The sequence below is a fragment of the Athene cunicularia genome (genome assembly GCF_003259725.1).
Source record: "Athene cunicularia isolate RWA chromosome 10 unlocalized genomic scaffold, athCun1 chr10_part1, whole genome shotgun sequence".
NCBI lineage: Eukaryota > Metazoa > Chordata > Aves > Strigiformes > Strigidae > Athene > Athene cunicularia.
The window spans coordinates 3,091,658-3,117,916 of NW_020799112.1; the positions used below are offsets into that span (position 1 = coordinate 3,091,658).

The 26,259-nt window shown below is 42.0% G+C and overlaps 1 protein-coding gene across 1 annotated transcript in view; it reads right to left on the bottom strand.

The window, feature by feature from the left end:
* Window positions 1-12,406: 12,406 nt before the first annotated feature.
* PSTPIP1 (proline-serine-threonine phosphatase interacting protein 1) overlaps window positions 12,407-26,259 on the bottom strand; it is a 55,564-nt gene continuing 41,711 nt past the window's right edge. The window contains exons 9-15 of the mRNA XM_026856131.1: window positions 25,400-25,479; window positions 22,486-22,584; window positions 21,741-21,837; window positions 18,599-18,683; window positions 16,994-17,064; window positions 15,247-15,347; window positions 12,407-13,305 (exon numbers count right to left, since the gene is read on the bottom strand). Coding sequence (XP_026711932.1) covers window positions 13,174-13,305; window positions 15,247-15,347; window positions 16,994-17,064; window positions 18,599-18,683; window positions 21,741-21,837; window positions 22,486-22,584; window positions 25,400-25,479 — 665 coding nt within the window. The 3' untranslated portion in view covers window positions 12,407-13,173. The remainder of the gene's footprint in view (window positions 13,306-15,246; window positions 15,348-16,993; window positions 17,065-18,598; window positions 18,684-21,740; window positions 21,838-22,485; window positions 22,585-25,399; window positions 25,480-26,259) is intronic.

Genomic DNA, 26,259 nt, shown 5'->3' on the forward strand with positions numbered 1-26,259 from the left:
GTGTTGTGTTTTTTTAAAAAAACAAACAAACAAACAACCGGCAAGGGTATAGTACATTTTATTTTGTATGTCTCACTGAAGTTGGGAACAAAGGGTATCTCTTCAGTGTTCATACACTAATACAGCTGTAATACGAGCTGGCTGGTTTTACTACTTACAGTCTTTGGTCCTGTATTGCAAATGTGCTTGGGTTGCTGTGTGCTAATTGGTGCAAACAGTAGGAATCATACTCAGATAAGGAGGCATACACAAGTTCTCATGTAGGGGTTGAGATAATACTGTTTTCTGCTACCATATCTTGTCATCTCTTCCAGTAGATGTAGACTTCCTGAATTCTGAAGGTGATTAGAAGCCAGACAGCTTAAATATCTGTTACTTGTTCAGTATAGTTTAGCTTGGTTAATGCAGAATATTGCCATACTACTAAAAGCCTTGGGTTGGCTGTAAATCTGTTTTGCTTGGAATTCCAGAACTGGAAACGGATCTGGCAGGCTTCTGAAATTCAGTCTTTGGTTCCAGTATAGCTCTGGAGAATAATTTCTTCATCCTGAGTTTTATGGGAAGGAGACAGTTTGATACTAAAACCAGATGACAGATGAGGCTTATCTAGCTGTAGTTCATTTATCTGTCCTGTTAAAAGCTTTAAACAATGAAAGTAAAGTAGGTGGTTCTGCTTGTCAAGGGGGTTCTGTTACTGTACATTATAGATGTAAAACTGCAGGTGTAGTTTGCACGTATTTGTAGAAGTGCTGTTCTGTATGCCTACTGCAGTAGAAATTGTGGCTTATTTAGCATTTAAGTTTACCTATAGGATGTCACTATGTTTGGGTGAATATACAGAGAGAAGTTACTCCTTTGTAAATATATTAAAGCCACTAGTATTAAAAAGTATCTTGATATGCCAAGCTACTTGCTGTCCCTGTGTCAATATTTCCTGCTTTTATCGAAAGACCATTGATTTCTCCTAGAACTAAAGTATACGCATTTCCAAAAGCCTCTGTTGTGTCTGAGAAGAGCTTCTACTTTTCTGGCAAAATTCCCACATATGCTGGACTCAGGCTGCCCGCTGCTGTTAAAACTCTGCTGTTAGCACAGTATTCATGTACTGAGAAAAGTAACAGTAGAAGACTAGATTTCTGTCCTGAGAGAGTGCTATTACAAACTGTTTCTCTTTCAGGGAGCTGGTAAAGCCGTATGTATGCCTTTCTGCTTCAATCCATGTCAGTTTAAGCAAGGTTTGCATCCTACCTTTTTTTCCCCACCTGAGTCAGAAGATTTGGATTGCAATGAGATTTTGGGTTTTGCTCAGTGTTTTTTGCTGTTGAACAAGGAACCATGTTAGTATTAAAGAACAGTGGAAAAGTCTGATCAGCATTGACCTGTCTATCCAGTAATACTTCAATAAGCAGGTTTTCTGCTTTTAAGTTACCTGTATTGGGTGTCCTTCCTTTTAAATGAAGTTATACCATAATGAAACTCAAGCTTCTGTACACATCCAAAGCAATATTTTCCGGTGGGGACTTTGTTGTTATAATGAACACAATAAACCAAGAAAAAAAACCTAAAAATTCAGGTGTAAGCAAAATGGAAGAGATTTTCTTTAGTACATTTTTAGTTGGTAGTTGTTTTTCTGACTGTTACTGTTAAACCCTATTTACCATAGGACTTTAATTTGCATTGTAGTATAAAGTTACCTACATTAGCTAGTTTGAGATAAGCTCAGATGTCAAAGGCAATTGAGCCATGACAATATACAGTTTAGTAGGGACTACTTAATGAGAAAAATATCATAAATCAGCCTGTGCTTAACCAATGTTATGAGCATCACAGGTCCATTGCTTACCGTACCAACTAGTTTGGTTTGCTCACTAATGCCGTAGTTTGCAGTAGACTATGCAAGCCATGTGTTAATTTGACTTGCTCAGTGTCTCTGGTCTGCGCTGTGATCCTTTATCTTTCTCATTGCCCCTTTTCCTGTGTTTCCTAGCTAGTTTACACTCTTGAAACTTATACTTGAATGCCATTCTCATTAACACTTTGAACAGGAATTCTTAATTTCTCTTTCAACTTTAGCATCACTGATTAACTGCCTTTTTTTCCTTCTTCAGGCACAGAATCCACATGTATTAAGTATTTTTAAGGTCAGCATTCTAGCAAAGGGAATATTAAGTTTCTTCCCTTCCACTTTGTGGAAATTTTTCATGTATTTGAGGGATATATTTTCTGTGACTGGAAAAAAAAAAAATCATGGACTTAAATTGCAGCAAGTAAAATAAGGTTGGTACCTCAGGAAATACTTTTTTTTTCTTACTGAATTAATAAGCTTTGGATTGCCTTACATGTGGACATTGGTGTCGCTGTAGTTTGTCCTTTCTAATATGCTCATATCTGCCAGTGATTTTTAGGGGACAGGATGACTTGGTTTAATTCTAGCTCTTTCCTTGACTCCTATGTCTATTATTAGTTCCTGTGTAGATTTCCTCTTGGCTATGTTGTAGCTGGGTTTAAGGCAATCCTGTTACTACTTTTGCAAGCCAAATGTCCCATTTCTTAATTTTTAGATGTGACTGCTCCCAAGAGGTTTCTTTAGTGTATTTAACTTTCTTGGATATACAATATATAGGATGTTCCTATCCCCCTACTTAATCTGATGCAACTTGTCTTCTATAGTATGGTCTACCAAAATTCAGCTGTGTTACAGTAAGATCTTGCAGCATAGGAAATGCAGAACCAATAAATAATTTTTAGTACCCTGTTGATAGGCTTGTTAGAAGGTCTGTAGAACTGATTACACACTGTAGTACATTGATTACATTTTCATGTTTCACTACACAGTCAAGTGCTGATAATACTATATGAAGTCTAGCCACTTCTTTTCAGCAGTTACTACTTTTACTGTTATTTCAGCCAGTGGAGCTATTAATACTAGGAACACTGGGTGATTTGAGGAGGAAGAAAGGTTTGTGTTTTTATTTAAGGGGGTGGCTGGATGTGTTGCATTTCCAGCTTCAAACAGCAGTATGTTTACTTCACCCATAAGTGGCTGCTTATCCAAGCCATCTGGGTCTTGTGCCTTCTGCTGAAGAGGCGGTGAGGTCTCTGCAGACTGCACAGGAAAATGCTCAAAGAATGATTGAACATGTGTATGCTGTGTGGAGCACACAAGCATGTAGCTTGCCTGCAGCAGTGGGCCTGACCTCATCCAGAGCTTTTTAACACAGGGGATTAAGAATTGCCTTAAGGGTGTTTTTTAATTGAGCTTTGTTTCTTCTTCCTGCTATGAAAATGACTTTTAAGTGTATTCCAGTGCAAGTCCCATGCTTTACTGCCTTTCACCAACCTAATATGAGGCTCATGAGAATTCCAGAATCTCATTCAGACTATAGTAAGGATTGATCAGGTGTGTGTTTGTCTTAGTAAACAGGGTAGGGGGGAAATGATCTAACAAGCTCAATTTAACAAAGTTAGTAAAAAAAAAAAAAAATCTGTCTTGATAGTGTGAGATTTTTTCATTACTTGGAGTTTCAGATGTGATTTGAGATAAGTACTTATTGTGATGATAATAGTGGTAGTGATAGCCTCCACAGTATGGAGTTAGTGGACCTTGTAACTGATTTAATCTTATGCTTGAGATAAATCCCACTAAAATGCAATAGAAGTCTTTTAAGTGCAGTGGATCTTAGGTCTAAATTGTCTTTTTCAATCTTCCATCTTTGGTGCCACCCTCACTGATTGGATCAACTGCCCTTTCTATGTACAATAATCCTACTTTCGCTTCCACATCCTTTTTTAAAACTCACTTTGCTAATCTTTTCATTGCTGTACTCTGCACCTTATAATTGATCTGTTTCTTCTGGAGCTGTATTGAGTAGATGGGAAGGTCTTTTGGGGGCAGCATTTTTTAAAACATGCATGCTTGGGATGTTGCTAAAAGGCAAGAGAGCAAACTGACATCTATACTCTATCTAAAGTGGTGCTAGCACAGAGCTTCCCCAACTGCTGAACTTGATGCAGTGACCTATGAAGTGGCAGCGGTTGTTGATGGGTGCTGTAGGCTATGCTTGGCTGTTGGGTGATAAGATGCTGGCACTCTTGGCCTGTTTCCCACTGTCTTGCTTATCAATCTCATTTCTAGACTGCTTCAGCATTGACCTTTCACTTCTGTTGTAGAGCTGTCTTTCTTGGAATTGCTGTTTGTCAATCTCTGTTTTGGTGATACTGTTCAGTATTGGGACTGATTAGGAGAGAGCAAGATCAGTGGCAGATACCAGAATTAACATTGCTGCTGCTTTGTGGGAAGCCTAGGGGTGGTCTGATTTTGATGGGGCAGTGTCAGTTTGCCTGTACCTTACATATAGCAGTATGTGTAAACTTTCCTACTTCCAGGTGAAAGGAATATCTGCAAAAAATTACCAAGGTAGTCCTGCACAAGTCACGTTTCTTTATAGCATATCACAAAGATTAGTGCTCAAAAATAAGGCTAACTTGCAGGCTACTTGTGAGTAGATGGGGAGGAGGAAGTGCTGGGGAAGCACAGGTGCATAGCTGCTCCCTGGCCATGTGTTACACCCCAGGTAGGTTTAATGGCTGACAGCTGCCTTCGGTAGCAGAGTAAACATGAGATGTAAAGTTTGCCCACCTATTTCTTTACTTCCTTGCTGTGGCAGTTGCTTTCCTGATACAAGTTTTGTTTTCATCATATGTTTTTAGTCCAGGCATATATCTTTGACTTAGTCCTTGCTGTGTCTGCAGTAATGTCTGCTGGATCTCTGCCTGGCAGAAGTTGTCACTTCCCTCCATGTCTCGACTCCATGATAGCTGTTCAGCTGTATCTTGGGTGGTATATTTACACTGCAGATGAACATCAAGTATAGTTTACCCATAACCTGAAAGCATGGCCTGGTTTTGTAGATCAAACTTGGACATGAACTTTAACCAGGCAAATGAGAGATTATCAGAGCTTGTCTGGCAACCTGAGACTCCCTTAGTGATCCTGCTGGAGCAAGCAAAGAAGCACTAATGCAAAGTCTCAGTGTTTTAGTGCTATGCAATGGACAACACTTTTTCTTTTTTCTCTCACCTGCTTCTCTTGACCCTGAATGATCATGCTTCACATCAAAGCTGTTGAGTTGAAACCTCTCTTTGCCGGAGGGAAGCCTGCAAACATGGGTTGCTACTGGTAACTGGTGAGCTGCAGCAGTATAGGACCAACCATGGGGCAATTCCTGTTGACACTCCAAAGAATGGACAGCTTTGATTTCATCTTGGATAAGTGGTGCTTCAGGCAGCAGCCCCTTTCACCAAATGGGCTCCTGCCCCATTTCAAAGAATAACTTTTTCCATGATAAATGCAGTGGAAGACCTTTGCTAGCATCAGGCTCTGACTGAAGAACTGGAATTCATTTTCTTCATGCAAATAAAATGCTTAAGCAAGCCACTGACATTTGGGGAGCTTGGGAACATCTGGGACGCCTTGCATATAAAAGCAGTCTGTTTTGTAGACCAAAGTAGGAAATCGTCTAGAAAATGGCTTTGAACAGAGTTCTGAAATTTTTCTCACATGAACAAAGGAAGGAGTAAGATATGAAATTTAAGTCACACCACTGAATGAGTCTGCTAGCAGATCAAGTAAAGAAGGGGTAGCATTCATACATTCAACTAAGAGAAGGTTAAGTCCTCTTTGGCAAAGATTGCATTGTGCAGTCCTGTGCCAAGCATCTGCCAACACCTCACAGGCAATAGGCAAGACTTTACTTCCCAGTCCACACTGTAGAAGTGGGCACTCCTGGCACTTCCAGGACTTGGAGAATGCCCCATCCGCAGGAAGCATGCCTTTTGCTAATAGGCTAGTGCTCTACAATGTGCTCTTGCATACAGTATCCATTTTAAAAATAACAGTATCCATTTTAAAAGCTTAAAACCACCTTTTTAGCCTGGCAGAGTTAGTATACATGGGTGGGCAATGAAGATGGCAGCATCAAGAAACGGTGTGCTGAGGATACAGTACAGACCGAGCAAGCAAGTTAAATTTAGGGCCTGTGTTAAGTGCTGTGGTTTAAAACTGATGCAGGACCCTGCAGAGCAGAGAGGATGCATTTTTCCAGATCCCTTCTATCCCTAGAATGAGGGCGGCTTTTTGGTTTTGAATCCCTCCATAGCTGCTGAATTGAGCAGTGACTGTAGTAAAACCTTTAGCTGCCACTTAGCAGAACAAAGTCACTGTCGCTCATGTCTCCCTTCCTCACAAGGGGTTCAGACACAAGAAGGGCTGTGCAGCCCCTCTCTAAAGACAAAGCATTTCTCACGTCTATCAGTGCATTGAAAGCTTTCCCATTCACACTTATGTTAACATTCTTATCCTGGGAAGGTTAAAGTTCACCAGTTTCCCAAGAAGTTCCTCCATGGACTGTTTTCGGCTTAAAGTTTCAGAACAATTCTTTCTTAGATGCAGCTGTTGAGCATTTGTGCCCTTGCAAAGTGGAAGGGAATGTACTAAACTCCCCCATACACTCTCCCTGCATTGAGTGTGAGTGTTATCTCATGTCTGCAGCTCCCTTCCCAAGAGCCATCCAGTCATATTGCAAAACAAGCAACAGCACTGTGTACACAATATAATTTGTCCTTTTGTACAAGATTTTCCATTGCAAATATTGATCAGACCACCAGCCAATGCTAGCTTGCTTAGACCGAGTCTGGGACTGAACAATCAAAAATACTTAGCGTGCCAGAAGGATTTTCATCTTGTGACGTCAAAGTGCTTTACAAACTCCCCATGGTAAAGGGGGAAACTGAGGTATGAGGGATGACTTCTCAAAAGTCACACCTTTGCTTTACAGAGTCAATCACATTTTTATTAAAGGCTTTAGCCTGGGCTCCCTGAATGGTCCAAGTGTCTAATTCCACACTCAGTTTTCATTCAAGTTCAGGCTAGAATTTCTATATCTGTGCTGTGTGTCTGTTTACCCTGAGGCAGGGGCTGCAGTAAGTGAGAGAATTCCAAAGTCAAAGAGAACTTAAGTCAAAGCACCACTGATGCAGTTATAGTTCATCCAGCATTGCACCAATTAACACTGGTCACTTCTCCCTATGTCTACCCTTGATTTGGTGATTTAATTGAATTATGGTAAGGGCAGCAAAGCTGTGAATACATGTACTGTTCTGTGTTTTCACATCTGTACAACACTGACTCTTTTCGATCTGGTAAGTAAAATTCCTTCTGATTTCAAAGAACTTCTTAGGATCTATCTGTTCCCTCTTCGCCCTCACCCCCTTGTTGATTTTGTACCTTCTTTATCCTCAAGATGATATGTGGAAACCCTTGGTTATAAACTGGTACCTATGTTCCATGCCCCATTCTGGTGATTTTGGGGGATTTTTTCTTTTCTCAGAAATTTTAGGGATATCAAGTCTGATTTCTCATGATTTTGCTGGGAGGTCTCTGACTGCTGTTAGAGTTTTATATCTAAAAGCAAGGTTTAGTCTGTGCTTTCGATCAGAATACACCACCACAGTAAATCTGCCTTCTGGGCCCTTGTGTCAACAGAGATGCCGCGGGCACGTGGCACAGCAGCGATAGGCTGTAAACGTGCTCTTAAAGTTGCTCCAAGTGGCTTTGTGCCAGATCAGGTGTCAGCTGTCCTTTAACAGCTGGTAGAAGGGCAGGATGAGACTCCTACCATGTGTATTGGCTAATTTGATAGAAATATGATTATCTGGCCATTCTGGCAACAGATCAAGTTTGCACTGTGCATGATCCAGAAGAGCACAAATCTGGAGATAACTGTGGCTCTGAGCTTCCCTCATTCAAAATGTAAGCTGGCTTCTGAAATTAGGTAATTGCTAACAAAGAATAGATAATGGCTAACAGGTTGACAAAAGTTCTTTGCCCTCTCCACTTTCTCTCAGTAGATGAGGTGTTGTAATTTTGTTAATAACCTACTTACAGGCAGGACACTGATTCCTGTTCCTCTTCCAAAATCTAGTTATTCCACACAAGTATCCTTTCCCCTGCAAAAAACAGCCCATCAGCCCACACAGGCCCCTGGCAGCCTTCCAGCAGCCCAATGTGACCTAACATCACAACTTTATTTCCTTCCCCTTCCTGGGGAGCAAAACCCCAACTCTTCTCTCCTTTAGCCTCAGCTACAGCGAGCATGCCCAACACATTACAGCTGCACTATAAAAACACCTGTGGTGGGTACCATTATTGATTTATGAAGTTGCTGGATGCTGCTGGTGGATGGCAGTGACTGACCCTAATGCTGGTTTTAGTTTTGATGTATAACAGCCAGCTCTGCTCTACTTTAGTGGCTTGGCCACTTGGCTGTGCTCTTAGTCCCATGGCAGCAAGGAGACATGGATCTCAGGGGGTGAAGGCCAAGCTAAGGGCACCTTCCTGCTCTCCTTGCATACTAGCAATGAGTGAAGTTTCTGTCTGAGGACACGTGAAGTATTGGTAGCTATGTGGCTAGTAACTGCCCTTGTTTTCAGTGCCTCAGCCCTGCAAGTTGGAGAACAAAGCAAGGGAAAAGAGATGATATTGAGCAGCAGAGGCTGCTTTTCAGGCCTTTACAGTGTGTCCTATACTGTACAGAGTTGTTGCCAGTCCACGCTGAAGGTTAACTGACCTTTCAGTGCAGCAGACTGTGTTTGTTTAGAAGTGCTGTAGAGTCCCCTGGGTTCCCTAAGCCTGCACAGTTAAGCCAGCTAGCAGTGATACAGCCAAGAGGTTACACAGTACCAGAGAAGAAAGTGTATTAGTTATCTACCAGTGCTTAGGTTAGATGTTTCTTAAGGCCCAGCTAGGCTCCTGTTAGACACCACCTGATGCCTGGCTTGTAATGAATTTCCTATTGGCATCCATGTGCTTCTCCTTAAACTGCAGTCAGTAATCAGTGAGGTCCGAGCTGCACTCAGAAGTCTTTGCCTAGAAAATTACCTCTGGAAAGGAGACTCAGACCTTGAGTGCACCTCTTGAAGAAGCAAGATGAGAAGGAATCCAAGGTAAGAGTTGCTACTGTTTATGTCTTGTATGTGATACGTCAACACTTTGGCTGAAGTATGTCAGGGTTATTCATAATAGCGTTCAAGTCACGATCCTCATGGAGGTGGCAAACGCTTCAAATCTTGAACAGCAACTGTACTGCTGCTATTGCTGACTTCACAGCTGTAATGGTGTTTTCTTGCTTTTAGCTTACTAGTAAAACATGCTAGAAGTTAGCTGTCTGTAGGAGTGGACCTGTGAGCTTGGCAGTTCTGTCATTTATGTTAAGTACTGACTGTGTTAGCTGTTCTAGAGCTGGGTTGCCTGGATCTCTCTATTTCTAGTCTGATGCTACTTTGACCGAGTTTTACTACTGGCTTGTGGACTCTTAATGCCATATGCAGCAGCTGAAATCTGTTCTGTGCAGAGATGGGCCTCACACTGCTGCTGTGGACATTTCCGAATTACATATGATGGTTGTTGTTTAAATGCTATTTTTAAACAGGTTTTCCTGTTCTCCTCCTTAATTAGTTATAAGAACATGATAAAGAGAATAACATACATATCTGAATGCTAGATTGCCCACTTCCAACCTTTGAATTCTTCTTGTGGTTAAAGGAATAATGGAACAGATTACCACTATATGTTTTCATAGCAATCTCATGGCCATGTTTCTCGAATCCAAAATCCATCTAGAAGAGCAGCAGGTGTCAACCTCAGTCCCTTTCTATTCTATTGTGGTTTGTAAGGGAAATGACTTCCAATCTTCCTTGCTGCTCATATTTAATGGATAGATGATGCCTGTTTCTTATGGCCTAGTCAAAATTTTGAGAGTTAACAGTTACAGGTCTGAAATTGTTCAGTGTGTAATACTTGTTGCCTGTTGTGCAAATGGAAATCATGCAGTGCTAAGCCAAAACCAGATCAGTAACTTTATTATAACTTCTCTTAAATTAGGGTATATATACATAATAGCCATAGGCTGTAGGAAGGTAATTAGGTTCCCCCCCTTGCAGAGCAGCGGGTAAAAGCACATTCTTGCTCTCTGGGAACAGCTTCTTGTGTGTGAACCCACCCAGAGCCAGAGCATTAGCAGTGTCAGTAGAGAGGTAGTCTGCTTGTTGTGAACGTGCTATGAAATAGGGGTGGACAAACACACAACTTTGTTTGCCACTCTTGTTTTGTCCCTCCGTGTTTTGGCACCTCCTTGTCAAAAAAATGGTAGTCAAAATGAAAGTGGAGGCCTATCAGAAGTGTTTGTTCATAAAGAATTTCAACCAAAAATATGGGAGTTTAGTTTAAGAATACCTCCCACTGGAAAGGGCCCATTTCAGTTTCCCACCTTACCTGAAAATTAAATGATTACTGGCATGGTCAGGTTTGTTTCCCAAGTGTTACCAAACTAGAGAGGAAACATTGTTATGAAGGCAGTAACCTACATTTGACCTTCCTGCTTTTCCTACTGGTGGGGTGGATGACACCTAAAATATGGGTGTACTCAGAGGGTGTGGGTATTTCTTGATATCTCTTTCTATTTCTGACAAGTGCTGCCACACTGATAGGGCAAACTGCCTAGATACGGCTTGGTAACTACTTATCAGACAGATTCTTCAGTGTAAAGCAGAGGAATCATGAGAAAACATTGCTGCTGCTTTTTCATTTCCTGAACAGTCTGGAGTTAGCATGTGGGACCCAAATGCTAAGACACTGGGTAGCTTTTGAAAGAACTATAGCCTCTTGCACTTACTGCAGTATGCACTTGACAGGAGGAGAGGTGTAAAGGAAGCCAGTTTCCTGAGTTGGACAGCAAAAACATGAAATTATTTGATGGGGTAGAAACAGCAGTCACCATTCCACTAGCTGTCCGTCAGTGATGTAGACCATGGGGTACATGTAAGCAAAGATGATCTGTAACAGGATTTCAGGGTAACCAGGACTGGGTACTGCAGTGTCTTGTGTGAGGCTGTCCGGGCCCCAGAGAAGCCAGGGGTTTTAGCAAAATCTGTGTGTCACACATAATTAGAGGAGATAGATCTCAATGGTTTATTTTTTTCTCTTTAATTAAGATAATCTGCAAAATATCTGCCTACATTTCTTTAAGTATTTGTTGGTTTATTTCAGTTCTCTTTGTGGAAGACCAAGTTCAAGAAGCAAATATATTAAATCTCTCATACTTTAGGTTTCCTCTCATGTTGTACATAGCAAGCGATGTAGCTGTCTCTGACAGCTGCCATTTACAGTGCAGTGGCCTAGTTGAAGGCTATTGTGAACCATCTTTCTATCACTGTTCAATTCAGATGTGGTCACGGAAACCTGTCGTTAACCTCTTCAGCCTGAACAAGCACTACTGTGCCTATAACCTAGTGCTTTAAATGCCTTTCAAGTTCCTGCAATTCCTCTGAGCCTGTACGAATGTGAGGCACCAAGAGCCCTTCAGCACTGATGCAGATGTGCTGCATAATAACTTGGGGAAATGTGGGAAGGACAAGTGTGCCTGTTCAAAGGATTGCAGGGAACTAAAGAAAAATGGTCTGCAGCAACTTTTATTCTGTTCTTGAAGCAAGAAATTAGAATAAGGTACTGCAAGTGCCTCTTACCTTCATTCTGTTTCATTGAAGGAATGATGGCATTGACCATTATGTCTTTTGCTCTTTGTCCTTCCTTCTCTGTCTTAGCTAAGAGTTCCTCCCTGCTCTGTGCCTTTTGGGTAGCAATTTGACTCATTTTCATTGACTTGGTTCAGTTTTAAGACCTGAAACCTTTGCAGACTATTTCATTCTGCCCCTAGAAATAGTGTGCTCTGCTTCAGATTAAATCACTGATTATTTTTTTTAGCCATCTTGAAACACTGAAAAGGGAGGAGTGGCAGAAACTACCTATCCATGCCTTGGTAAGTACAGTGGCAGGTGGAAATGTTCTTAAATACTAAAATAGAAAGACTGACAGAGCTGAAATCTGTGAAATACAGTGAACCTGCACAGTGTGACTTCTCTGAAGAGGGTTTGTTGAAGAACAAGCACGTTAATAGTGCCTGGAAATGAGCCAGCACGTGTTTGTGCCAGCAGTCCCAGAGGTGCAGAGCCTGTAGATGGCAGTTAGAGACAGAAAAGCCTGTAGGCTGAGGAGAGGAGCAGCCAGGTGGATGGAGGAGTTGAAAGGAGAATGCACTGATGACAGGGGTATGCAGATTGTATGAGGAGGTAATTGGCACTTCACTGGTGCGCAGAGCAGAGGCATCAGGGCAGTACAGCACTGCTGGAGACTTGGCTTATTTGTTCCTTTTGTTCTTTTTAAACACGAAAAATCCCAGGGAGGTGTCAGGGAAACCATCCAGCCAAGGCAAAAGCAAGCCTTAGGCTCATCATCTGTCCTTATTTTGCTGCCCCTGGATTCAGTGTGAAGCAGAGCCATGGATAGCGTGGATTTCACTGTATTAAGAGATGGCCATGATGGGGAGTGCCTTATGTGTCTCAGTCCTTCAGGTGCTCCTCTCTAGCTGCATTCATGGTTTTTCATATTTTCATTAGCAATGCTGATAAAGAACAGTGGAGGTTTCCCCACCTTTCTCCGGGGTTACCCACATGCTGTAAGGGGAACTTGAAAAGAGGCTGTTAAAATAAATTTAAGAGAGTTTCTTATTTGCTTTGTACAGCTAAGACCCTGTGACATCAAAGCTATCTGCTTTCTGAGTGTGCTTTCCACCCACTGTCAAAAAAGCTCACATAGCCTGTGCAGTAGGAGGAGATCCATGGCAGAGAACATGACTGCTGTGACTGTGAAGGTGGCTCACAGGCTGGCTGGAGGCGATCCTCCATCCTGGAGAAACAGCACTTCATTCCTTGATCTTTCTTCTTTAGAGCAGTTAAATTCCGGGTAGGATTTTCCTCCCATGTTAGCCAAGCTTTGCAACGCTGATGGCAGTGTGCTGAGGGTAGGAAGAACTGTAGGAAGAAATGCTAGTACTAATCTCTCTGAGGTGAAGATGCTTTTTGCAGACAGTGCAGGCCAGGAGGTGCTGGGATAGGGCAGGAGGAAGAAAGAGGAAAGCATGGTCAGTTGGTTATTTTCTGACTGGTAATTGTAGAAGACAGCATTGTGGGTTGCCTTTGGTCAGCTGAAGCAGTCCTTGTGTGCTGTTCATTTTCAGTAATAGAATATTTTTGAAGTCTGGGGACTGGGGCTTCTTTTCATCAAAGCTTTTCGAGATAAGATCCTGGAACAAAGCCTCGCTGCCCATTCCTTTCTGCTGTCCACCAGCCATCCTCATTTTCTTCAATGACAACTACAATGTCTCCTTCACTGATGTCCAGTTCATCCATGTTCTGAAAGGAGACAGGGAAAGGAACTGTGGTTAGCCTGAGAGCACAGGAGGACCCAAGCATGTATTTGGTGGGGTTTTATTAGCCTGACTTTTATCAACAGTCTGCCAGTGTTCTTCTGATTGGGAATGAGCCTGAAATGCCGGACAGTGAGAGATCAAGCACTTACTGAGCTGGCTGTTTCCTTAAGATACTCAAATCTCCCCAGCCTCCATGGTATATATTCCTCAGCAAGTTGACTGTTGTATCATTGGGGAAAGCCAGAAAGGGTTAAATACAACTGTCATAAACCAGCTAACCATGACTGAAGGGTTTGCGGGTGCTGTTAAATAAAACAGTGCACAACTTAATTCCCATAGGAGATGATAACAGCTTCTCTACTAACCCAGGCCTTAAATAGGTCTCTCAGTTCTTTTAATACAGAACAGCAGCAACCAGTGGGGGTACAGCAACTCTTCCTGAGATAGGCAACTTTTATCTCCCAGACAAACGGAGTAGTTGCAAGTAAGCTATTGCTGAGCTCTCAGGTGGCTATCAGTCCATTCGCGGGTGCTGCCCTATTTTCCATAGGAAACCACTTTGCTACCCACAGAGTAGTAAAATAGAAAACAGGGTAAGAGAGGCTTCCAGATATCTTTGATGTGTCAGCTAAATTGAAATTTAATGTACCTGAGTAGGTAAGAATGGAGTAAAAAAGTGAGTTTGGCTATGTTGTATACAATATACTAAAAGTAGAAACAGGCTCTTTTCTCAGCAGGGAAAATCCATGTGTGTCATATTTTTAAGGCAACTCCTGGAGTAAGGATCTGACAAACAGATCCAGCAATCTCCTCAGGGGAACTGCCGTTAACAGTGAGGTACTTTCCACTGTGCTTGGATGAAATTTCAGGCAAATAATAAAAGCATGTTTAAAACAAAGCAAACCAAAGAATATATATATATATTAAAAAAAAAAAAAAAAAGGTGTCAGAATGCTGTTGTACCTAAGAGAGTGCTCCTTTACAGCCTTTTCTCTGTTTTCATAATTTATCTGGCTATTTGTTTTGTCACATGCCAGCATTTCTTCAGTGCTGGCTATTGATGGTAAGTCCACTGTTTTGAGTCTCTCTGCACTGTAACATAAGACCTCAATGCTGCTGCTCCCGCTAATCGAAAGCTGATAACGGGAATTGACATCTGAGTCCCATTAGGGGTGGCTAATGGTTTAGCAAGTGTCCAAGAGGTTCTGGTGTCCATCTGAATAAGAAAATATTCGTAACCTTTTACTAATGGTACTATGCCTAGATAGGTCTGAAGCCAGTGAGAGTTCAGTATACCAGCTGAGAATGCAGGTTGCTCTTTGTAACAATCTTTTGGTACATGGACCACATCCACTGTGATTCTGCAACTTGCAACGTGGAAGTAGAGAGAGTGTCATTTATGGGGATTCAGTCCTCTCCAGCATGGAGGGCCAGTATGTTAAACTGGAACAGGACGCCAGATGATGTGAGGTCAGATGGAGAAGAGTTCCTAGGTAATTGTCTGTCACGTATTCTTACACAAGGAATCTGTATACATTTTCTCTAGGAAAACATTTCTCAAGAAATGAAGTTCAGAATGCACAATACTGCATACTTAGCCGTCTTCCCCTAAGAAAAAAAAAAAATTTCCTTGTGTTTCTCTCTTGTATTTCTAGAAGGAGGTTGTAACAGCTCAGCACTAATTAAGCAAAAAATCTTACTGTTTCATCTTGAGGCAGCATGGTCTACTGATGTGCACCAAGAACTGGCAGTTGAGATTCCTGGCTTCTGCCTGTGACCTTGTCCAATAGTTCTCTAAGTGTCCCTGGCTGCATAGTGAAGATAACACCTCCTTCACAGAATTGACACTTTCAAGATGTTTGGATCAACATCATCTATTTCAAATCTGACACTATGAAATATTTATTTTGAAGCCTTTCGTTACCTGGGCTGTGTAGTCATAAAGTACTCTGTAGTCCTGTGATGATGTGATTCCGGCTTGTTCATTTACAAAAATGGATGCATAGACTCCGTCTGCTTTCTCTGCTAGGGGGGAAAAAAAAAAACAAACCAACCACAAACACCAACAAAAACCCCCCAAAACCAAACCACCACAGAAACAAAGAGTTCAGTTGCTTATAAATGCATGGGATCATTTGCAAGAGTTCACAAATACAAGGGTTTCTGTTCTCTCTCTGTCTGGAGATGTACATGTATAGAAAAGCTGCTGTGAACTGTAGGTAAAGTCTTGCACAAAAACTGTGTCCCATTGATTAGATGACAATACCCCCATTGAACTTTGTGGGAGGTCAGAAACTAGCTTTAGCCTCATCCAGGTTGGGAAAAATGTTTACCCTGCCAAAGCACAATCCAAATGGTCCAAAGAGGGAAACGCTGTGATTAAAGCGGTTTAAAATGGTTGCTGGTGGTGGTATAAAATTCTAGCAGGCCTTTTTTTTTTTTTTTTTTTTTCCCTTGATAAAAATAGAAACTATTGTGCCGATGGGTCACCAGACACTTTCCAGTAGTTTACATAGCTTCCAGATAGCTATTTGTCACTGACATTAATTTTTTTGGCAGATGTTGTTTTAATCCAGCTTGTCATAATTAGGGAAACCTCTTACTCCTTCCCAGCATCTGCCTGGGAGCTTCCCCTGCCATTAAGGCAAGCAGAAATTTTGCACATATGACTCCTTGATGACATGACAGCACTCTGACAGCGCACGGACCGGCCGGGATGCCTGTGCCTTTCCCCAGTCAATTGTTGGTTTAAGGAGCGCTCTTGGCTCCTTGACTTTTCAGACTTTAAGACAAGCATAGGAGCAGTTGAAAAAGTTGAACTCATAAAGCGTTTGCCATTCCTGAGGGTCTTGTCCAGGGAATGCTCTCCCATTCTGTCCCCAGCCTAAGAAAATTCCGAAGGAGAGACTGCCCTCAGCTGCCTGGCGCTGCATTGCTCTACGTGTGCCCAAGCCCACGCTGGTGCCTGGCAGGTCCAGCTGGTGTTTGAGCACACTGGAGAGTCTCCCCCGGCTGAGCACCGAATGCAACAAATAAGATAGTCTGGGCGTCTTTTCTGGTTGCCCAAGCAGGCAGGCCTGGCAAAGGAAATTGATTTGGGTATATTTTAAAGCTGTTCTCCAACAGCTTTTTATTTTCTTTAAGCAAGAATCACAGTTAAAATGTTTTTGGTTTAAATCAAACCAGTAAAAATGTCATAAACTGTTACCTTCTGCATAGTCAAAATACTATGTTTTAAATGTCAGCTGATAAACACCTAGTTGCAAGGGTTACAATAAGACAGTGTAGCTGTGAAATTAGATGGATATCTGCATTCATAAGGCATGAACCTAGTCTGTTAAAAACGAAGTATTCTGCTGGGATTTTTAGAGGCAGTGTATTCTACCTTAGGAGGAAACTATTATTCAAGTCATACTGTGTTTTTCTGAATGTGCAGTTCCCCCTTGCCTAGACAGAGGTTCTGATTATATGGATTATTTGGCACTTTAAACCGGGAAATTTGTTTAATACACATCCAAGATCCAAGTTAAATTCATTTCCAGACTGCTCTTACTCTTGACTGCCAGCATGTGAATATCTCCTGTACCATTTCTGCTCCATGTCAAACCTTGATTTAGCAATGTGATCTAAACCAAACACATCTGGTAAATTTATTTCCTGAAAAGACATACCAAGAGGAGGGGCTGAAGGAGTGGCACTTTCCGTGTTGTTTTTGCTGGTTCCATGCAGTAGTCCAGAGAATCTGCAGAACCAAGAGAAGTCAATGACAAAATGAGTGAACAGGACTGCATATGAGCATTCCTTGTCTCAGCTGTCTGACTCAACCTTCCCTCCATCTGCTGCAGCACTGAGGAGATGTCACCTCTTCCTGTGGCTGTCTGTTTTCATTTGTGCTGCAAATATATTTATCTTCAGTTAAAAATATATTTTTAAAAAATGCAGCAGAACACTGAACCATCAGCCATCACTAAATTGCGCATAAAATGCATCAGACAGTGGTTTATTGTTGATCCAAAGGCTCATAGTGCAAAATTCCAATTATTTCACATTAATATGATGAGAATTATCAGTTTTTTATAAGAGATTACTATCTCTGTGTCTTTAAGGAAAACTGTGATACAATTTAAAATACAAAGCTTGTATGACCATCCTTTCTAAAAACTGAATTTAAGTGAAATTTTTTTTTAATCTATCCCTAGTTGTTTTCTATATCACAGCTGGGTATTGGAGACCCAGTAAAGTGAGAAAATGGGGTAGGATTCTCAAGCATAGATAGAAATAGCTTTGCATGCTTAGCATATTTAAAGGATTTGATTTTTCAGTTGGTGAACTCTCAATGTTTCTGGAAAATGGACATTCAAACTCAACAGTTTCGGAAAAACTCAGAATGAGTCTCTCTAGGCTACTTGTCCCTGCAGAACACAGTTGTGTTCTAAATGGCAGTACAGTTGTCTTCTGTAATTGTACAGGGTATGGCATTAGAATTCATAATTATAGAAGATCTGATTTCCAACTGAAAAACAAAGTATTGTATATAAACCTTATCAGCTCACCAAGAAGCCTGGACCACATTTTAAATGGTAGATCACAGCACACTCCTTGTCTTTGCCATATAATAAGGCTTGTCAGAATATAAAGCTCTTCTGCTTTAAATATGATGCCATTCCCACCGTGAATTAGCCATTTTAGTATAAAATATTTAAACCAATAGATCTACTATGCTCTTCTGCTGATATAACTGCATCCATGCTAGAGCATTTAGCAGCATAAATGGATCAGAAAAAGAAAAATTGCCTCCCTAATCATCACAGTTATTCTGCTAAGTGTTTTTTCCTTTGGTCTAGATACAGAGAGCAGCTCTTTGTTCTGCTCAGCTGGGCGGTGCAGTAAGCCAGGACATATTGCCGAAAAAGAGAGCTCTCCCCAGCCTTTGCTCCCAGCAAGATTCACCTTTGCCCTCCCTTGAACAAAGTGGTTTTGTTGCTATGTGCCATGACTCACTAGGAAAGAGGAAATAAGTGACTGCTATCCATTGCTGGCAAACTAATTGTTTTATGAATTCATTCCCTGTCTCTTCCCACTAGGCCATCGCAAAATTACTCTGACTCTGGTTTTAATAGCTTTATTTCTTCTGTCAAGTTGTATTTATTGATATGCAGCTGCCTGTTGCTACAACGAAGGAAGTAATAACTTTCCAGGTCCTGTCTCCTGTCATCACCCGTTGCGGTTCATACACGCAGGAATACCTGTTCTGGGAATTGAAGTTTGCCACTCACCTCTTCATCATCCCGCAAGACTGGGTTGGGCTGCTATTGCTTCTGTTTGGTTCTCTGCTGTAGTAGCTCTCATATCCTATTGCGTCTGCAACAGGGCAATAAAAAATGAGGTGTTCAAACAGGCAAAACTTCCTTCTCCTCACCAGAGTGCATCTGACAGTTGCAACCGTCAGGGGCTGCTGGAGCAAACTGTGACACAGCTCCTACCTGCGCTCCCCTGTAATGTGGCTGGAGCAGCTCAGGGGGACCTGGGGACTTGCCAAAAGCCATTCAAGTGACTGTAAGCAGATATGTCCTTGCTAGAAAGGCTCTGGCCCGAGATGAGCACAGTCAAGGTCCCGGAGAACCATTGCAATAGCTGTGGCTAACCCTAATGAAGAGGGCAGTTTCCTCCATGACTGTTTCCTCTGTTGCCTTAAAGCTCCGGATTTAAGGGATCAGAGCATGGTCATTGTGACCTTGGGACCGTGTTTATGACACAGTTGACTGCAGTGTGTTTTGTTTCTTTTTTTCTTAATGTATTGAGTCAGGAATTTTTGTCAGGGCTGGGGAGATTTCTGAACATTATTGCCAGCAGCAATGATGAGCAATTTCCTGGTCTCTGCTTGTGCTTGAGCATTGCCTTTCATATCTCCCCCATCCATCTCCTGAGAGCTGATTTGCTGTTTACCCAGAGATATGTGGGTTTTGTTCTCTCAAATATAGCTATGTTACAGTTCCTTCACTCTCCCCTATGGTGTCGTTAAGGGTGAAATTGAGACCAATTCCAAGTCTAGCTTTACAGATGAAATAGTTACAGATGGATTTATTTATTTTTCATCCCATAGCTTCCAGTGTAGTTGCTTAGAGCTGGTGGCCACACACTCTTTCTGCCTTCTATGTGTTAAAGCCAAACAAACATGAGTGAAGCCTGTGATACTGCGTTATCTCAGTTCTGATACCAGCAAATTAAGAAAGACATTAGGCTTGGGCTAAAGGTTGTGTTCACATTCTCACATTGGGTCAGCCAAGATCACAAGCAGAGCAGGCATGTACAACAGTGAGTGTGAAGAATCCCTACAAATAAGACTCAGAGTATTTAGGGATTTTTCTGACCAGTTTAAGGGTCTCCTCTTACCCATGTAGATAGTTACCTTGGTACAGTTTCTAGTTTATAGTGCATTGTAAGATTAGGTAGAAGAGGGGAGTGCACAAAGGTTTGGTCAGGATGAAGGTCTTCTGCTACACATGTGGGTTTCCTCCTGCATTTTGCAAATAAAACAGATGAACAGCTCACCATGTGCTACTGTGCAAACTCATTAACCAGAGCTGCGGAGACACTGGGATGTTACTTCCAGAACATGTCACCTTCTAGAAGGTGGCAAAAAAACCAACAAAAAAGCAAGTCAGTTGTTTCTTTGCCGTTCATAAAGCTCTCAGGGGTTTCTCCCACCTATTTCTTATTAGAAATGAGTCCTGACATAGCCAAGAGCTGTTTGCAGAAAATTGCCTAGGCGACGGGAGAATGAGAAATCTCACATAAGGAAAAAAAAACCCTAGCTGAGAATTACAAATTTCTTAGTATACAGAGTTGTTTCACACTGTTGCAAGGCACAGTTCTCCCTTCTGCCTGTGAAAATATATTTTTTCCTTGGTAAATGCTCTTATATCAGTGAATTTTAATCCCCTATGTGAAGAAGAATAAACGATAGCAGCAAAATGGCATGCAGTGCACCAGTATCAATATATTACTTTAAAAAATTTCTCCAAATCCCAATTCTTAATCATCATAGGTATAATGACAGAAAGGCTGGGTGAAAAACAGGCCTCAGCTCAGTGCTGAGTTAGTGACAGCATCCAGCTCTGCTGAGGAAGTTCCTGGGGTATAATTGCTGCCAGCTCCGAGTTCTGTGTTGAAACCCAAGGGGTGTAAGCTGTTCCTGTACGAGATAATTATTCCTTGGGACAGGGCATTCATACTGCTGATGTTTGTACCTGTGCAGATTCTAGCACGGAAGGTTTCTGTCAGTATAAAATTTTCTGATACCACCCCGAATGGAAGTAAGCTCTATTGATGCTGCTGAGGGCATACTAAGGGGATTTTCTCTTTGCTGTAGCAGTATGGTGGTAGAGCAGATAGTGGAATTGAACAGTATCTGCGCACAGATTTTTAAAAGATGAAGAGAGCTTTTCAGCACAGCTATATATCATCAGCTAATGAAGAGATGAAACAGGGATTTTTCTCTCCTTTTACAAAGGCAGCGAATCTTTGTTTACTGCAGCAGCTGCACAGAAGTGCAGGCATTCACTCAGTCTGTAAATATCTTGTATTGCTTGTTGAAGTAAGGAGGTATGGTTTGTATCTGGCTGTGTGAAACACTAGATAGCCTCCTTTCCAGTGATGTGTTTGGAGAACTCCTACCCTGGAGCGGCATGTTTTCATTTCACAACTGCTCTTAGGTCTTGCTGTCTCAGTCTCTGTTTCAGCCCAGAGGTTTTGCTCATTGAAGTCGATGAAAAGGCTGATTTGGCTCTTTGGGCAGAGCCTGTGAACCTTACATCGCTTCTCCATGCTGGGGCAAAGCCAATTTCATACAGAAATTTGCCCAACTGGAGTCTTGCCCTTACACAAACAACTTCCTGAGAGGACAAAACATTTTATTTCCCATTGGGCAGGTGGAACTAAACAGAATACAAAGTCTGCTCTTCTCTTGTGCTGCAAATGAAGAGGCAGCATCTCTGTCAAGGGGACACCAGGGTGCAGTTACACAATAGTTGGCTCTGACTCGTCACCACTGCAGGAAATTGAGGTTGCCATCTCTGCAAGGCAGTTTGCCATCTCCTTAGCAGTGTCAGTTCAGCTGTACTGTGAAATGAGCCTGGTTGCAAAGCCAAAGCTACCTTTTTTTTCTTTTTTTTTTTTCTTCTTTTTTGGAGGGTTATTTTTAACCTGGATGTTGTGGATCGTTCAGCTATCCCACTTACAGTGCTGTGCAAGAAGCGATGGCAGCACAGTGAGGGGGACGTGAGGAGCGGTGGGTGGGAATGAATAGCCAGAGCAGAAGCTCCTCCAGTTGGCTTCACCTCCAAAGGACATGTACTGCACAACTGCAGCCTCAGCCTAACGGGTGACTCATCTGACAAGACCAACAGGAATAATTACCTGGAGGTTGTGTTCCTGTCATTTTAGTCTTAATGAAGTAGTCTATGTCTGACTCTACAATGCAGTTCTCCAAGCTTACGCGAACCTCTTCGTACAGCTACAAAACAGAATCCAAAAATTTCATTTAATTATTAACATTTCACATTGAATTAACAATTAATGCTCTTCTAATAATTTTCCCCTTAAGAGACCCGTTACACCTGGTACATGTCCAACCTGGACAGATCTTTGGCCTGTCCCCCATACAAACATTCTTGTAAACACAATGGTTTATTTGTGCTCTGGATGTTCTTTTAAGAGACGAGTACGAAGGCAGTCCAGGGCTTCTCAATGCAATAGATTAATATCAGGAACAACTATTCAAAGTCAAAACTCATGTCTGCTTTATGCCTTCTGATTTTGAGACCATGACTGGATGCCTTTCTGAAAGATGTGCCTGAGTGCAAATATACTCAACTGACCCTTCTGGTAGCCCCAATCATTCCCCAACAAACTGAGGGGAGGAGATGTGTAAGTGTCACCGCGTGCGACACAGACTGTCTCCATCCAGGCATATATCTGGCTTACATCTAGAGGGAACAAGCTAGATTGAGTATACCCACACATACACTGAACATGCACAACAGCCAGTTTACTGGAGACAGTCAGCATGTGCAGAGAAGGGCAAGTTAATGCTATATTGTTAGAGCACTCTTGCTCCTCCTCTTCCACCTCTGCACATGAAGCTATTGGCAGGAGCCCCTACCTCGTCATCCTTCACACACTGCATGGAGAGCTGGTTGCTGTGAACCCACAGCGAGTTGCGGAGGATGGTGATGCGGTCGCACTCCTGGAGCTGGAAGACCTAAAGCCAAAGAGGAGATGTGATATAGCCTCCCTCGTGGTAGTTATATATTTGCATTGCAGGCAGCAACAGGGCTGGGGCTTCTCTGGGCTGAGTTCATAAGTCTGCAAACTTCTGAAGGATCCTTTGTAGAGGACGTCTTTTCAGCCACTGGAGAAACTATATCTACTTTTTCGTGCTCAAGAATTTGTTTTAGTTGATCGCACCAAATTAAAGTTATGTTTTATAGACAAAAATAAAGAAGGGGAGAGGAATCAGGATCTGGATTTGACTGCCACCTCTACTGCCAAGGATTTCAGAGTCAGGGTCCTGTCTGCCCATCACACTGAAATCTTGATGTTTAACAGATCAGTAGAGTACCAGCACAAAATGGTTGTATTTATGTTAGAAGTAGAGCCAAAACTATCCATCTCTGCCTTCTAAAATGTCTTTCCAAACTTTTCTCTTTTGAAACTATTTGAGGCCCTCTGGAGTTGCCTCTGTTCATTTCTAAGGTTATTTTCATGGTAAAGAGAAGGCATTTTTCTTTCATCAGCGTTTACTCCCTTCATCTGTCTGATTTTCTCATGTTGTTGCACAGCTTGGGAAGAACGCAGGGGGAAGAGAGAAGTGTGAACTGAGGTGGGGGAAGAGGCAGATAAACCTCTTTTTTTAAAAATGTAAAAAACCCAAAAAACAAAGAAAAAACCCCATAACCACCCTGATCTCTAAGTTGTACTGTTATAAGTAGAACATCAATTTTTGGTTTTCTATGAGGTGTGAAAAGCTCAGATGCTTCCAGCCATCTGTTTCCATCTCTATTTGCTAGTAATTATGTCCAGAACACTGCAAATGTATACAATATTCAGCAGAACATTCAGTTGGGTACGCTGCCTGCCATCTAATATCTTACCATCTAAAAAAAACCCAGAAAAGAGTCTGTCAAGGGAGTAAGCTGGCACTGGGACCAGTTTCTGAGAGAAAAAGCTTTTAAAGAGAACCTGAAGGGTGGAGAATGAGTATTTAAATATCCATTCTGAACAAAAAGCCTATGGTGCAGCCTAGCCCCTCGGGGGCTGCTGAAATAGCACAAGAGCAGACTGGGAATTTTCCAGGTAAATGGTGTCCTGTCAGGAAATGCAGCTCATCAAAGGGAAGTGGTGTGACTCTGGGCTTGTCAAGCCTTTGCAAAGTAGAGCTGGGTGTTGTGTTAGACGCATCCCTCGTGCCCCCTCAGCTTGTGTGACAGGCTGCTAGTGAACCTGGGCATCTCGTGCCAAGGAATGTGGCACAGGCCCCGTGATGAAGGTCATCCTGGTGCTGCCACTTGCTAGCCAAGGTTTTCAGGCTATGGATATCTAGTGCTCAGCTAGACACCCAAGCAACCTCAGCACTTCCAGATTCCCCACTCTGCAGCCAGAAGTTTGGGATCTTAAGCTGCTTTTTGTACTAGTTACTAGTTTTAAAGGCCTCAAAAAAAAAAAATCAGTTCTTCTATCTACAAGCACTTTTAAAAGAAGGCATTGAAGATGCCCTTCCTTTACGACTGGTTGTTTGAATTAAGCAGTGGGCAGGCCACAAGCTCCGTGGGCTATTCAGAATTTAGCCATGTGGGAGAAATGAAGTGTGTTAGGTTGTGGAACGCTTTGCTTGTTTGTTGGCTTTTTAAGAAGGAGGAAAATGTGCATCTTGGGAAAATTAAGGCTTGGCACAATTTCTATGGAAAGTCTGCTGTGCCAGCCATGGGACTTTCCACTCCTCCCAGATAGGGGATATTTAAGAGGAAGCCGAGAACTGCAAAGCTATGCTCCTGGCATTTCATTTTATGTGGAAATAAAGCCTGCAATAAGTAAACATAGCAAAATCATACTTTAGCAGATGGGCAAATGTATTTGAAGGATTAATATGACCAAGTATGTGGCTGATTGGGATGTCAACCAGTTCCTGTAAATTATTGTACAAAACTTACTAGCCAAGAGCAAAGCTCCTTGTTCATCCTAAGCATAATGGAAATAGAGACTTTTCCACCACCACCTTTCAGTTGAAAGATTACTCCATGGCAGAGGGCAGACATTCTGCAGGTGAATATAAAGTGCTATGCAAAAAAAGACTCTGAGTAGCTTGGATATCTTTGCTCTCAGAATGCTACAGTACATACTTTTTTTAGCTTAGCCAGAAAATTTTATTTTTAGTGGCCGTTGAACTTGTGAGATTTTTTAAAAAATAAAGAAACAAACACAAAAACATCTCCTGCTTTGGGACAAAAAGCCATTCTGGTAGCCTCTTGCAAAACATAATCTAAACAGAATCTTTTGTTCTTTTTCAATCAATTAACTGATTCTTCTTGTTTCAATTTTGAAATTCATTTTTTAAACTAAAACTGAATGTTCACGTCTATGTTTCTGTTCATTTTCTACTGAAATTGCATTTTGTCACAAAGCAGTTATTTGAGAAACAATCTTGTCTGTGATAGAAGATCATGCCTAAAGCTAATGTATTCTTATGTTAAGTTGTGGGTGAAAACTGGCAGCAAAGGCTTGCAAATAGATTGTACCAGTTCATATATTGCTCCACTCCTCACACCTCTGCACTTATTCCCCTCCTTTACATTTACACACATATGCTGAACAAGCAAGGAGACCATAAGCGAGACAGCTAGCAGCTATGTCTAAATCAACTCTAGTTTTTGCAGTATTTTTGCAGAGACTTCTACTGAGACTCCACATAAGCAAACAGCAAGCCCCTTGGGACATTATCTCAGGTCTTTAGACCGGTATCTGCAAGTAGGATAAAACAAAGAGCGCACAAATACATCACTGCAAAAGTCAATGTTTACCTCGCAGGTTTTGATATGTTCCTGTTCCCACTCTGTCCTGACCTTATCCAGCTGCTCAATGTTCTGTTTGTACACATTCTCTGTAAACACAGACACACATAATAGTAACCCAACGGGAAAAAAAAATGACGCAGGCTCTCTTTTCCCTCCTATAGGACTTTGCTGTGGTTTTTACACTTTAGGCCTGTGGTTTGCTAGAGCATCACAAGAACGTGTGAGCTTGAAACTGGTGGGCTGCAAGGATATTCGTTTTGTTTCTTTGCAACTTTATACTAGAGTGAGGATTCTCTCTGCATGGTTTGCACATCATCTATAAACTTCAGAGTGGGGATAATGCAAATCAGAGGCTAAGAGCCTGGACCATGCTTGGGCACTGAGCACCTGTAGGCTCTTTCAGTGCCGGGCCAGCCAGGTAAGCCATGGGATTTAGTGTAACCTTCTACATGAGCAGTGAGGGACAAGTCTGAACTCATGAACCAGCTCAGATGTCTGCTGTCCTTCTGGACATATACTGTGTTTCTGGCGGCAGAGCACTACCATGCTCATGTACAGGGAACCTGGGGGCTGTGTATCTGGTTTGGGCTGGCGGGGGGCAATCTGAGTGTCATTCTTTTGTGCTTTCAAACTTGTTTCAAGAAGAGCTTTTCTTTCCTGGGTGAACTCCCTAAAGGAGATCATCTCTAAATTCCTTAATGACAGCAGGACACTCGCATTTCCACAGGAAAGTAAATGTAGATGACTGTCAGGTTGCTGTTCTTTAGAAGTTTCTTCTTTGGGAAACCTGACTTCAAACAGAGCCAGCCTGAGTGATGTGGATGGTGCTCTATCAAAATCAGTGTGCTGAGAAAAATCTTAGTTCC